This window comes from Amblyomma mixtum, chromosome 6 (assembly GCF_055824585.1).
Source record: "Amblyomma mixtum isolate Tamu chromosome 6, ASM5582458v1, whole genome shotgun sequence".
Classification (NCBI taxonomy): Eukaryota; Metazoa; Arthropoda; class Arachnida; order Ixodida; family Ixodidae; genus Amblyomma; species Amblyomma mixtum.
The window spans coordinates 157281682-157296865 of record NC_143017.1 but is presented as its reverse complement, the minus strand read 5'-3'; the positions used below and the strand labels follow the sequence as shown (position 1 = coordinate 157296865).

The following is a 15184-nucleotide window of genomic DNA, read 5'->3' as shown; positions in this document are numbered from 1 at the left end:
GAATCCGGAAAACGAGGCAGCCCACAATAAAGCCCGAGGTTTCGTCGACCGGGCAGTGGATGAGTCTGGCTCCCTGAATTTCACGAAGGACTCAATGATCACATATCATGATCTCACCAATCATTTTAAATTAGAGAGGAGAATTTTCCCCCCTCCAGACAAAAGACTTACTAAAGAACAAGAGGTTACGTGGCGTCGTCTACAGACGAGATCGATACGCACCCCATCACTCCTCGCGCACATTTATCCAGATCTTTACAACCCAAACTGCAAACACTGTGGCCAACGTGCTACCTACGATCACATCCTGTGGGACTGCAAAATAGAGCCACCTCCGGGTGATCTAGTTACAGCTCCTTCTCTCGAGCGGTGGGAGACCGTGCTGGCTAGCTCTGACCCCAGAACGCAAGTTTTGGCGGTGGAGTGGGCTGACAAAGTCGTCGAGGGCTATGTACTCTCGACCACTTAACGCGGCCTCTTGCCAAGCTCTTCCGGGCGAATAAAATGTTTTACAATCAATACGCACACGTCGTCAACATGAGTGGGACACCAGCGCGCCTTCGCTTCTCGAAAAGCAATGATTTAAATATGCCGCGGGACGTAAAGGAATGCAATCCCTTTGAAGATAGCATGCAACATACAGTTCGGTGGACTGAAATCGCTCAACGTTTCTCAGAAGAAAGGGGCAAAGTATTTAGCGTCCGCACTGTCGCTTGGCCTGGCTCCGCTCCAAGGAGCTGGACTAAACAAAATTACTTTTCTTTATCTGTACTAGATGGCGCGGCACAAGATGCTAGCGCATTTTTTAGGCTCTATGGCAGATCTACACAGTTTGCGTCCTGTACGCGTAGCTAAAACTGTACGAAGCTACACGAGCGCACGCTACGTAGACTGCTCACGTTTACGTGCGTGAAGGTTCTACTTACGTAAAACTAAAACTGTCTATTGTCCGTACTGTCCATACTATACAAAATGAGTGATTTCTACCCACACAAAGCATTTCTTTGCCTCTGTAGTAACCAGTTGACAAAGCTGTACCCAGATGTTCTCTCTACGCATGTATACGGCACCAAAATATCTGTCCGCGTGCTGCGTTCAGTTACATCCTCGAAGGTATAACTTCCGTGCACGCATGCAGGATCGGGAAAATGACACTGTTAGAAGCAGAGTGCAGAAACTCTTCGCGAAGTGATGTGAAGCCGTGTCGCTGTTTGTGCTGCAAGATGACGTAGCGCGAAAAAGACTAAGACGTACACAAACGGTCAACAAGCGTTATGCAAACGCACCAACAAACCAAAGCCAAAACTCGTTCTATTTCTCACTGTCTGCTTGGAAAATAAAAGGATGCAGTAGAATATCCTGTCACACATTAGGCGGAACAGGACTGCCACTTTTTAAAATAAACATGCAAAAGTCTGGAAGCAAACTGGTTTCCCAATCCCTATCGCCAGCTTTAATTCCGTCTTTACATAACTCTTGTGGCAGATAATGCTGGACGGAACTGTATGGTGTCAGATACAGTTCCGTCTGGACGGAACCCCATCGCTACATGCAGTTCCGTGTGGACGGAACTTTAGCGCAAATTGTAGTTCCGTCTAGACGGAACTCTAGCGCAAATTGTAGTTCCGTCTGGACGGAACTCTAGCCACAGCCTTTTTTATATAAACGCTTCCGCTTAGCAGAACTCTATTACTAAAGTGGTGGGCTAATTAGTGCTCGTAGAAAAAGACTGCATCGATGCTGCCCACACAGGTGTCTTACTTAGCAAGTGGGGAGCACTGCTCCAACCAAAGAAGTATACACCATAAAATAACCCCTGCCACTCCTAACTCGGGTCCTGCATAATAATTCAGACATCTTTATTGGGTAGACGGCTTAATTAAGGCCGCCGAGGATTAGGACAGCGGAGTATATTGTGGCCGGCTGTAGGCGCCTCTCATTCAAAGCGATACAATGCGCCTAGTGTCCCTCTTTGCCAACCGCGTGTCCGAATCCATTCTTCATAGGTCAGTACAGAAACTATATTGTGCTGTCAACGCCAAATATCCAGGCCCTGAGCGTGGAACTCACCAGTGACATCTACTATTTGTCACACTAGGGAAGTTTCTTCAATCCACCATCTTATGGGAGCACAGAAGTCTGCAACCACAAATTGGCGAACTCCTCGACCATGCCAAACTGGATCATGCCAATGAACGCCGTATGCGCTGAATCACTGCTCTCTCTGTGGGCACTCGTGCACTCCACCAACACAGATTGCTGGACGGGAATAACCCCACAGAAACAACTTAGAATGCGGCCGGGAAGCCTCCCTAGCCTAAATAAAAATTAATTCATTCATTCATTCATTCATTCATTCATTCATTCATTCATTCATTCACTCATCATAAAGTAGGCTGCTACGCCTTCTTGTTACGTTGACGGAATAAAGGTGCTAAAGTATTTGCTCGAATACATGACCGGGTTGATATTTGTGGTGACATGTGTGGGCCATGTATAAGATGGAAGTTGGATGACCGTGTGAGCTGTGGCAAAAGTTTTAGTGATGCGACAACAAAAAGCAGTATAAGTATATTGAGATTATGGCATCACAGAATGCGGAGTGTGCGTGAAGAACCTCGTAGGGCGCTCTTATGAAGCGCTGCCATTAAATGGGTGCCCAGACGCATCTGTTAAGAGTTTCACCCATCTATAAGCATCGCAACTATGCAAGAAAAATTAGCAACATCTCTTTATTTCTGTAGCCAGATATTCATGGAGTTAAAACGAAAAGAAATATGTCATTCTGCTTTGTGATTTTAGCGCTCGCAAAAAGAACCCCAGGTTGTGGATATTATCCGGATATTAATCCGGATCCCTCCACTGCGACGTCACTCACAGCACACGTGCGGCTTCAGGATAATAAACCTCACATGCCATATTTCCAGGCGCTAGACTGAAACCTCAAAAAACGCACTATAACCACGGTTTAGTGAGGACGCCGAGCCGGGCCGACCAAACTCGAGAGCCGGTCGGGCTTCAATAGCGAAGTTCCCGCCTTCGCCGCAAGGGGCAGCAGGAGCGCGGCGTCGCGGCCGGGGCGAGCGCCCGCGGCCGGGCGACGGCACTCGGGCTGAAGCGAAGGGAGCATCGGCTCGCACGGTGTGGGCGCTGTGTGCCAGTGCGCCGCCGCTGTGGTCCAACACCCGTGGATAAAAACACGCCGGCCCACGCGTGGCGCATCGGACCCGTGTCTCGCGCGCGATGGGTCGCAGCGGTTGCCTTCAGCAGGGCTCGGGCTGGACCTTCTCAGTGATTGTTCTCTGCCTTGTCATCGGCCTCGCCGGTGAGTGTTGTCACTAACTCCGTTCTCGGAATGCGCGGAATGCTTTAACACGTGGTATCTGTGCTTTCCGCGCGCGTTTGTAGCGTTGTATGTTCTGCGATAGGAATGAAAGGAAAATTCTTGGTCCCGCTGTCCTTCCCTTGTAAGGTGCCTTCGATCTTCACTCACTTCCAAGTTTGCTTTTTTATTTGTTGCCCACGAAGAGTCACCCGAACCTCCGAAAAGGAGAGAGGAAGTGATGAAATTAACGTTCCCTCACGTCTTGTGGTGAGTTAAATTTCTGCCAAATAAAAGCGTTTTCTCTCTCTCTTTTCTTGTAATCACATCAATAAAAAAGATAACATGTGCACTTCTTAGTAACATCAAAAACAGATGACACGCGAAATTGGAGTGATCTACCTACTTCATCATGGCATTGGCGTCTTTTGTGCGCTGTTACGAAGTTATAAAGAAAACAAGAACGAAGCTGCATAGGATTACGCTTTTAAAAGGCCTTTACGTAACGGTAGTGTCAGAATTCTTGCTTTGGTAGATTAGTAATGCAAATGCGATTTTTTTCTGCGTGCGAGGCGCGTGTTATGTATAGTATGTAAGGCAGTCATAGCTCGACGTTTAAAAAGTGCTGAAGGGTGTTTGACGGAGCGACGGACGGGTGTTTGACGGATTGACGGACCGACAATCCGTCAGAATTCAATAGTGTCAAGACATTGTCTATGGACCAGCGTTATTGTGCAGTGCGATGTGCTGTCCACTACAGTTTTGTGTAACTAAAGCCCTCCTAATTAGGCAATTTATAATTTGTATTACTACGTGATACGACCAAGCTACCAGTATTTTCACATGCATGTTTCTACGTTTCATTTTCTTTATTTTTTTTTCATTTAAGCAAAAACTATTCTTGCAATACGACGCTCTGAAGAAGGCCCTGTATTTTCGGTGCCTGGATTTTTTTTTTTTTTAATGTTCCCTTGAGTTCAATAAACCGAATGCATTTACAGAATTTTTGGTGTTCTGGAATATGAGGTTCGTCGTGGGCTAAAAATTGCTAGTTTTTTAGCCAGGTTGTCAGCTAAAGCGGAAGTTGGTGCTTTTCTGAAAGCGGCTACGTATATTACTTATTAAAAGAGATACAGAAAATTAGACACAGAAGTTAGATTGCGCTATTGCTGCTGCCAGTGCCAGTTTCAAAGGAAGCTCATTAGCGAACTTCACCGACTCCTGCAAACGTTCTGCCTCTTTCTTCGCTATTCGGGGGCTCATTTAAGGCTACAGTGATGGACCTTACGAAGATATTTGATCAGCTTTATCTGCATTTCACTGGCTCGACTTTCCCACAGTTGCCTTCCTTGTAAACTCCTTACTGTTTTTTTGTTTTTCATTTTTGATGAACACTTATTTCGCTGTCAGTTGTCCAAAATTTCTGCCCTGAAAGCCTGCTCTAAATATTTTTTTTTCAGTTTCACTCTCCACCATTATGAGTGTTTTAGTTTACTTCTCTTTTCCTTTCGTTTACTCTCGCATGGTCTTCAGCGAAAAACCTGTGGGCACATACACTTTGTTTCAACTTCGAATAAGGGCATTGGAATGGTATATTACTTTTCGCATTAAATCCTCTATTTATCCATAAAAAACTTTCATTACTGGTGCCTCTTTTTTGCAAGCTATTTCACATCATAAAGTGACTGTACAGGTATTTCGACCAGCTGTGTTCCTCTGACGCTCTGTGACGTCGCACTGCCACTTGCATTTCGCCCCATGGGGATGCAGTCCTTATGAAAATGGTCTATAGGCTTCTTATAACTCTATTGCCTTTCTATAGATATTTCCTTTTGTCTATTTGTGGTCAGTAGACTGTCTATAGACGGCAGTGTACTAAAAGTGTATGGCCATAAATCTATAGAATGCCTATAGACTCTTTATAGCATTTGTATTGCCTAGAGACTAGTCTATAAGAATTCTCTATAGAGAGTCTATAGACTTTATGGACAAAAGGTTATGGACAGTCGATAGAATGTCCAAAAAAATTTTTTAAGAGAGCCGCTGCTGTCGGGATTTAGATCCTGCGTCCTCGCTCTCAGCAGCTCAACACCTTAGCCACTGAACCATAGTGGCGGCTGGCTAGCCTCCTATGAACATCATCGTTTAAATGAGGTTTTATTGATGGCACGAAAAACATTACTAAACAAAATAATCTGTGAGTCATTTTCCTTTCGTTTGTTCAAATCGACGTTCTTACGATTGTGCACTGTTTTACACGGCTGCAATCCGCAACGCCGGGTTCTACGAGAGCAGCCCAAGCAAAAGTTACCAGAAAGCTGCTCTAGAAAAAGGTACAGAAGCCGTAGTGCTGTGTACACTGCTCGAAACTAAGTTAATAATAGAGCAAGGTTGCTTCAATTATCCTTGAAATCTAGCTCGGTGCTTTATGTCTCGAAGTGTTCTTTTCAAAGGAATAAGACTCGCGACAAATTCTGCCTATGTTTAATAACATTGGAGTGAGCTCAGAAAAAACGTCGAGGAGGAGCCTCCGCAGAAAGTTTCGCGTCTTTCCGCGATAAAACCTGCCATCTACAATCCCGTAGAGCCACCTGCTCAAAAAATGGCACTAATACACAATTCGTTTAGCGCGCCAGCACCAGTGGATGAGCTCAAGTGAGGATCAAGTGATCCGCAGAAAGTCTTCTAACGCTCAGTTAGGAAAGCTTCAGTGCAGCGTAGGATTGTGCTTAGCGTAGCCCGGTTGTCTCTCGTTTCGCCAATCGTCTTAATGCGAATATAGACCCGTCCTGACGAACGTAAAGTGCAAGAGACCACAGTAACTTCAAATCAAACTTTGTCTAGTTTAGCGATATATATAAATAATCCCCCCGCCATCTTGCATAATCTCTACAGTTCTGTCTTTCAGGTCAAAGGAGTGCCTTCATTACTGACCAATCAGCATGTCACAGAAATTTTTGAGGGCACGACAAACCAAGACTGTTCACACTAAAAAAAATTAAAAACCAGGTCGTTGCCACGTGTTTCTGGCTCTAGAAACTAACGTGCGCCAGAAAGCTGGTTCAAAAGCTTGTTTCTTTATCTCGTCATCGGCTCAGGATAAAATAAACTTTGTGTCACTAAAGAAAGATGCAGTGCTAGTTAGCACTGACACAAGAATCTCGACTGTAAGCTGAGGTCATTTCTTGTGGGATCTAATCCTAAGCAGACGTCAAGACTGTCACAACTGCGACGTCATAGGCAGAGAGTACGACAAAAAGTACAGTATTTTTATTGCTTCTTAATGCGTATTACTGGTGGCAGTGATTGATTTTTTTTTTTTTTGACATGCCAGAACTGCCGGATATATGCTTCGGTAATCTCCACTGAATGGACCTGAGTTATGATATAATATAGGTTGGTTCTCTTTTCTTTCTTTCTTTCTTTCTTTCTTTCTTTCTTTCTTTCTTTCTTTCTTTCTTTCTTTCTTTCTTTCTTTCTTTCTTCCTTTCTTTCTTTCTTCCTTCCTTTCTTTCTTTCCTTCTTTCTTTCTTTCTTTCTTTCTTCCTTTCTTTCTTTCTTTGTTTCTTTGTTTCTTTCTTTCCTTCCTTCTTTCTTTCTTTCTTTCTTCCTTTCTTCCTTCCTTTCTTTCTTTCTTCCTTCCTTTCTTTCCTTCTTTCTTTCTTTCTTTCTTCCTTTCTTTCTTCCTTCCTTTCTTTCTTTCCTTCTTTCTTTCTTTCTTTCTTTCTTCTTTTCTTCCTTTCTTTCTTTCTTCCTTTCTTTCTTTCTTTCCTTTTTTCTTTGTTTCTTTCTTCTCTTTGTTTCTATCTCTCTTTCCTTCTTTCTCTCTTCCTTTCTTTTCGCTCCTCCTTCCTTTCTTTCTTTCTTTCTTTCTTTCTTTCTTTCTACGTCAATACTGTATACAATAGTGCATAATTGGCTTAATGCTTGATATTGAATTCCCGTCGGTTTCATCAGTTCATTTTGTAGACAGTAACGCCTCCTCACGAAGAGGCTTTGAACTCGCGCGGCATTTTTGATATCAGAAGTACAGCGCGCACACATATCTTGCGCTGTGATGGCTTAGAAAATCGCCCCAGCTCCAGAGACTTAGACCCTTACGGCCCTGCCGAAAGGAACGGATCCCGAACGCAAACACCATCAAATCATTTCCGGGCTCAGGTACGATACATCTAGGGTTTGAGTTTTCGGTTCATGTTGAGAAAAAAAAGGATAAAAGAACACTTTATTCAAGCTTCTAAATCCGGTTTTAACCGAGAAAGCTCAGTATCATCGACGTGAATGCCGCAGCTAGCTGGTTATTGAGTAGTAGCTACTTTCAGTCAATGAACAAAATTAACAAACTTCGGCAGCCATGGCTGTGGTGAGACTGTGAAACATTGAATTAAGAAGCGCAGTTCTTCGGTTTGAGGCATTGCTCTCCTAAATTATACGCCTCTTTAGACTGAGAGGTTCCACATCGTCGCCAGTCACCGTCTCTTCACATAGCGCCATTCACTTTCATATCGCCATAATGGCAGTTACTTGGTTGAGCTGTAGGTTAAGCAGGTTTCTCCGCTGCATGAAAGGACACTGGAAATTATGCATAGGCGTCGTAAAAAGTTTCGTGTTCTGGCTACCACGACAGTTCAGCGGCAGTTTCAGTCAAGCTCTCAAGCCTGAGGGAAAAAAAGCAAAAAGATATATTAGAGCGATAGTTGCATAAGGGACCCGCTTTAAGGTCAACGGCATCAGCGTTGCATGTCGCAAGTGGTGCTACCTCGATCACTTACCAACCATGGAGAATTATGCAAGTGGGCATGGGTAATAACGCCTACACGTAATGGGCACAGCGTTCTCTAGAAAATGGACAATTCTTGTTCATGTGACACATGTGAGCTGTGAAACGGGTAACGGGTGCCCCAACCTGAAGTGTATGTGTTACACCCTCTTGTTTTGTTTTGTCCCCTCGGATAACCACGGAGAGTAGCGACGGTAAACAAACCTCCATGGATGAAAGTTTCGTTTTTACTGTGGAAGTGCTAGCGTCACAATCCCCCCCGCCCCCTCTCCCTAGGAGATTTGATGACTTTGAAGTGAGCTCTCTAGCCCAAGTGAGAAGCAGCCACTCTCCGAAGGCACAACCCAACAGTCACCCCTTCACCGCATCCCCTATCTAGGGTGCAGCTCACCCCTCACTGCCACCCTTGATCCACTTCCCCACCCCACGCCATGGCCGACCTGCACCCTCCACAAGGCCTCCACCCAGTAGAAGCCCACGCAGCACCGCCACCCTCGGCTCATCTCTTCCCACCTCAGCCTCCAAAAAATTTCCGTCGCGTGAGTGAACCCCGCGTTCAGAGTAAGCGTATTCACTAGAGCAATAGTGTCAAAACAATCATTGAGAAATTCAACTGCTTTGCCAGAATTGTCGTGTCAGATGTCTGATCAATCTGTATATTTATTTCGCCATTATTAAAGAAGAAAGAAAAAACATTTATTTACTGAGGGATCAGTTAGCTTTCCGTAATTTCCGTAGTTTCCGTACTTCGAGTTCAGCGAAAAGGGACAGAACCTTACTCTGTTCATTGGTCTCGTAGCGCTTCATAATATGTGGCCTTACTCTGTTCAGGTGATCAGCGCACCACCGCTTAGCTCGGTTTTCTTGCAAAGCATTGCACTTGAAAGCGTTTTTCTTTAGACGCCCTGAAGCCCATGCAGTTGTCATTTCTCCAGTGCGATAACAGCAGCACGAGAATGTCCTTTCTGTAATTATTTCTCACAGCGATTTGTGCTGTCGCCTTCTACTCGTGTGCCTTAAAGCCTTTGTCATTTCTCCAACTAGCAACGCTCACTCCCACAAATTTAACTAATATGCTAGTACATACAGCCGTAAATAAAAAGAGAAAGAAAAAAGATCAGGAAGTACACGTGAACAGCAGCAACGAGGTGTTTGTTTTGAGGTGTTATTTCCTGTTCCTCGGCTTGCATCCTCGGGCGACGATGATATTTGCTCCGCTGAGCCGCGCCGCTTTTCCAAGACTGCGTACTGGGTGTGACTACACTTCCGTGCAGCACAATGGAAGCTGGAAGTCTACTCTCGTGCTCTTGAACGGCGTAAACGTGGAAACATTGCGTCCCTCAACCACTCATTGCTTCGTTCAATGAACGCACATCATTTCTTTTTCGCAAAAGTGACTTTCCCACTTTGTGTTTGCACGGACCCCCGGTATAGGCTCTGTCACCTGGCTCACTCACTTACACTGAGCACATCCTACTCGGAAGATGAGGCCTGCGCTATAGCGGTAGATGCACGCGCACTAAGTCTATACTGCTGCACGTAATTCGGCAGCTCCACGCGTTGTATAGGTGGCGAGTTCTAACGGCTGGTAATTAGCCGTGGGTGCTCTTAGAGCCTTGCCTGGAGCGCGAACGAGCGATAGTAGGACGGGGAGAAACCGAAAAGCTCGCGCCATTCCAGCGTTCGCAGGCACTAAAAGCATGCCGCCTTCGCCGCCGAAGCGGCTTCGCTTTCGCGCATTGGAGCGTGAAGCAACGTGGTCAGTAATTACTCGCCTCGCGTCACGTCTGTTTTTTTTTTTCTTTTTCCTTTCCGCTCATCGTTGCATATGGGTACTTGTAACTACACCCGTTTGTTAGTATGTTTTGAGAAAAACAAGACAAGAAAAATGCAGACTCGACGGTGCTAAGTTATGAAGCGGAAGAAAAAACAAAACTGCTGGTAATGTAACCAGAAATTAGTAAAAGCAATGCAGGAGGTCCTGAGAGGAACTGCAAGAATGTGCGCGACATCAGGGGACAAAGTGAAATAAATTTTGTCGCTGAGAGAGCAAAAGGGAGGGAGGGGCAGAAGGGTCCTGCAATGTTTCATTTCTTTCGGCTCTCTGTGTACGCACCATCACCTCGTTTCCTACCCACGGAGGGCCGCAGCGAAGTTTATGTTCGTCAGAGAACGAACGACAATAGAAAGAGGCGCTCTTTCGTTGCAGTTATAAAAAGTAATACACTCTTCTGCCACGCTTCAGTGTTTTTTTTTTTCTTCCTAACTTGGACGGGACACTCCAGTGATGCGAAGCGTGAGGCAGTAGAGGCGCGCGGTATTTCATTAGCACGCTCGCATAACCACCGTTGTACAGTGCCTGCTTCGAGAACAACAAGAAAAAAAGACAACAGAGGCACGGCCTCTGCATTTTTTCTGGATTTCGCGTCGGTTGTATTACATTGTCACCCGCAGGAATGGCGGTCAACTCTCCCCGTAAAAGCCACGGCTGACGTCTGGCCGTAAAAATGCGGGCGTAAATTACATTTCCCGCCCTTTAACACGTTAGGGTGAAAGCACTGAGCGCACCACATTATGCAGGATAATTTGAAAATTTTAAGTGTGAAATGCTTTCAGCTTCCATTGTGGAAAAACTCAGCCCAACATAGTCCTGTAACCGAGGCGAAGTTGGCACCGAAACTGAAGCACAAAATGAGTACTAGATCGCGCCGGAACCCAATAATAGGTGAATTTTCGTATTAATAATAATAATAATAATAATAATGGTTTTATTTGCGCCAAATGAATACATGGCGCGGGAGACCCGCAGTAAAAGCTGTCACAAGCGACAGCTTGACAAAGCCGGAGGCTTTGTCAAGCTGTCGCTTGCAACAGGAAACAAAAAAAACAGGAAACATGCAACAGGAAACAAAAAAAAAATAGGAACTATGAAACGCGATAATATTAGAAGCAGATTTTCTGCTACAAATTTGTCTCTGTGTCAGTTCTTTCAACACATACACAGTTTTGTATGGGTCATTTTATCGTTATTCGCACACAGACAATTATGAGCTGAGGTATTCTACCGCGTGCCTCTTCCACTCTCCTTGTCCTGTCATTTTGGGAGTTGCGCGCTCCCCGCTTTAATTTCTGTTACGAATTTTCGAGCCGTGGTCACGTGACCTTGTGACGTCATCTCCATCTCCACCAGTCAGCGACTTTGTGACTAAAGTAGGACGCGAAAAAGCACGAGCGGAAGCCTGATGCTATGTCATTAAAAGACCTTGGTTATGTTTGGCGCGAAGCTGGCAGCATGGCTGACAAGCCATGGAGCCCTTGGCTGAGGTTTTTTTTTATATATTTTTACGCGACAGCGCTAGAGGTCCTCTCCGCCAGAATAATTCAGGGGGCACTTTGGCTCTCTAAAGTGCTGCAAGGCGAAAACGTTTCCTGGCGCACTGTTTGATTTTATTTATTTTTTATTGTTCATATTTTGTTGTTTTTATTGTTTATTTTTGTTCTTTTTCTCACTTTTATTGTTTTTACTTTTATTTTCATATCTTACTGCTATTTTGTTTTTTATTTTTGTTTATTTATCTTACTTTTATTTTTTATTTTTCCTTTCCTTGACTTTATTCCTTTATTTGATTTATGAAACCCATGCATTCACTAGATGCGCCTTTATTCACGCTCGAACCTGGAGCCTTCGTGGCGGAGTGTTAGCGTCTCCGCTTCAAATGCCAAAGGCTCTGGTTCGATTCCCGCCCTCGGCGCAGTTTCTTTTTAAGCAGTGAAGCCGAAAGGCGGACAAATCTGCCGACGCGTCTGTCGACACGGCTGCCGACAGCGTCTGCTAACGACAGTATGAGGCATTAAAGGCTTTCGCCTTAAAACCCGGCGTTGGCGTGACTGGAAAACCCTGACTGGTCGCAGGAGGTCACGCGCGGCTCGTTACCGCAGTCGCGGCGCCTCTGGTGGGCGCGCGCCATCGCCATCTGTGATGAGGTGACCACCGCGTGCACACAAGCTGTCTCGCGCGTCGTGGACACTGCGTTGTCAAGAGGCGCGCGCCCTCAAAGGCACCACCAACCAGTTCACACCTCGGCTCTCGGAGGCGTTGTGGTGTCTGCATAGTTATTAGGAAAGTCGCGACCTTACAGTGAGTGTGTCTTACATGGACCGTTCCGTGAAAGAAGGGGATTGAGGATTGGGTGAAAGGGGCAGATATTTTAAAAACACAACGATTATGCTTGATTTAGCTGTTTCACGACTTTTGGAGCGTAGCTTAAGCAAAGGCATTTTAATGCTTTTGCGTTACTGCCAACATAGTTTCGAAATCTACTGGCCTTGTGTTTATTGATGCCGCCACCTTACCGAAGGCCTCCACCCACTACCCGTCCACCTACGCCCTTCACACATCACCCTGCAGAATCCTTAACCCGCCACTCACCCTTCTGTTCTCGCTTCGGCGAGCGGGCTGCCCTCGCAACAGCAACAGGCACGCGACGCACGGCAGATTCGCTCCTCAGCGGCGGTGCGTGTCGTACGTGCTCTCCGAGCTCTTCCGACCACCACGACCCTCGATCCGACCTTCGAACGAGCCTCCCGGGCCGCGGGGGAAACCGTCCCGCGCCCGGCCGCCCGGGACGCCTCTGCTGCTGTTGCGAACGGCTCTTCACCGTCGACGAGGCCTTCTCTTGCCTAGGCCTACTCCGACCGCCCTACTCCACCCGGTTTCCGTGGATTGCTTGCGTCGCCCGCACATCCAGGAATCGTCGGCTCAAGGCACAATTTTTCCGTAGGACCACCGCTGGAGAAATGTGCTCTCGCTCAGCCTAACCCGTCCGGCAACCACGCCCAAGTTTTTGCCGAGAATGACTTCGGACGCGCCTGTCGCTGGTCCCAGCGGCATGCAGGCCCCCCCCACTACCACCAAATGAAGATGCCGACTCGGATATGGACCTACAACACCATACTGCCGATAGTGACCTGGTGGCTCGCTCATCTCGTGACTCCTCGCCTAAAACCTCCCAGCAGGATGGCTGGGAGAAAGCGTTGAGCAAATACAAGACCAGGAAGCTCCGAAAAGCTGCCAAAATTGCCGACAGCCCTTTGGAGGGAAGCGGTGTCTCGTCGCATATCCCGATGACTGACCGCGTCCCCGCGACCAGCCTCAAGAGCCGCGGTTCCCGTGCCCGTCTCCCACCTCTACCCAAAAGTGACTTTAAAATCGTCATTCGACCTCATCGAGGCCTCGCCATCAAGAATTTTACCAACCTCGAAATTTCCAAGGCTATCTGCAACGCCTGCCAACACCCACAACAAGTCAGCGGCAAGTACATCACGCGACCTCGCCCTGGCTCCAACATATTGATCGCAAGCACGCCGCATCCCGATGTTGCGAACGAGATCAGGCAAATTGTCGGCCTCACACTAGGCGACCACACCTACGCGGTCAACGCCTACGTGCCGTACAGCGACAAAGAACGGAGGGGAGTCATACACGGCATCCCCGACAGCGAGACTCCCGAAGCAATCAAAGCCGGCATCCGCATCCGCACGCACGGCGTCACGCTACTGAACGCCAGAAGAATGGGCAAGACATCTTCGATGCTGCTCACCTTCGAAGGCCCCATCACCCCCAAATGCGTCTACTACGAAGGAGCGGAGATCCGGTGCTTCCCCTACCGCGCTGCGAGACAGTTCTGCTACGTGTGTACGCAGCCGGGTCACCGCTCCGACGTCTGTCCAAACCCAAACACCGTAGCCTGCAGGCAGTGCGGGGAAAAGAATCAACCCGACGGCCATCGATGCCAGCCAAAGTGCGCTTTGTGCGATGGAGCGCACACGACTGGCAGCCGGGACTGCCCAAACCGGCTAAAACCGCTCAAGTCGATGCCTGACTCGGTCTCCTCTACCGATCAGCAACGCCGCTCCCGTAAGGATGGCCCACCACAATTCCGCTCCCGGAGATGGTTCAGCAGAGAGGGCGAGTCGTCCAGCCGTAGCAGCAGCCGTAGCGGAAGCCGGTCCAGGTCGGCCTCCGCCACCCGATCCGACGTCAACGCTTCCCAGCATCCCCAGTCCAAGGGGAAAGCAGGCAAGAAAAACAACAAATCCAACAACAAGCAGGTGAGCTGGGCAGAAATTGTCAAGGGCTCCCCTGTTCCTCAGAATGCTCCCACACCACCAAAATGTGCGGAATGTAACACACTGGCGCGCACAGTAGCCAAATTGCAGAGCCAAATCGTAGAATTTACTCGAAAAATCACCCCTCCAATACCACCCCCAAGAAACACGGCGAAACAACCACCTGAAACCCCACCGCCGACCTCCTCCCAACCCACTCCAACACCTGTAACGCCTACACCCCCCCAGTCCGAGGCTACGACCTCCCCCACATTCATCAGCGATATGGAAATTCGTATCGAATCCCGCATCCTCGCTAGCGTACGACCCCTCTTACAAACGATCAGCTCGCAAATGGCTCAACTTGCTGGGCAACTGGAGACATTTAAGGCAGAGCTCACGACCCAGCGAGCCCTTATCGACACAAAGGCACCCAGTCGTAAACGTCTCACAACTGCCGACAATCCTCGAGCAAAGGCGTATAAAGGTACAAACGCGCCCGCGGCCGTCGCTGTAAGCAGTGACAACGAGTCCATCAAGAGCTTCACTAGCGCTCAAGATGGCTCCGCCTTCTAAGTCACGCACTCCCGACAGACTTGAAATCTGGCAGTGGAACTGTCGAGGCTTCAGGAGGAAACAAAGTCTCCTGAAGCAATACATTCACGTAACCCCGATTCGACCAGACATAATCTGCCTACAGGAGATCGGAGCACACACGGCGCCGACACTAATGGGATATTACACCATTTACAACCCTGATTCGCCGAAAGTGGCCACCCTTGTTTCTAAGGACATCACGGTGGTCGAACACTCCTTGAGAGAACAGGAGATCAACTACAACATGGTCGAGGTTATCCCCAACAAGAGGGGCCGTAAAAGCACCTTTGTTCTGAACGTGTATCACCCCCCACGAGCAACCAAGGCCAATTTCTCTGACATACTTCAAGAGGTAGATCAGCTAGCTGTTTCGCACC

The 15184-nt window shown here is 47.5% G+C and overlaps 1 protein-coding gene across 1 annotated transcript in view; it reads left to right on the top strand.

The window, feature by feature from the left end:
• Positions 1-3123: 3123 nt before the first annotated feature.
• LOC149340921 (uncharacterized) overlaps positions 3124-15184 on the top strand; it is a 114853-nt gene continuing 102792 nt past the window's right edge. Inside the window, exon 1 of the mRNA XM_089551361.1 lies at positions 3124-3325. Within this exon, the coding sequence (XP_089407487.1) occupies positions 3244-3325 (82 nt within the window). The 5' untranslated portion in view covers positions 3124-3243. The remainder of the gene's footprint in view (positions 3326-15184) is intronic.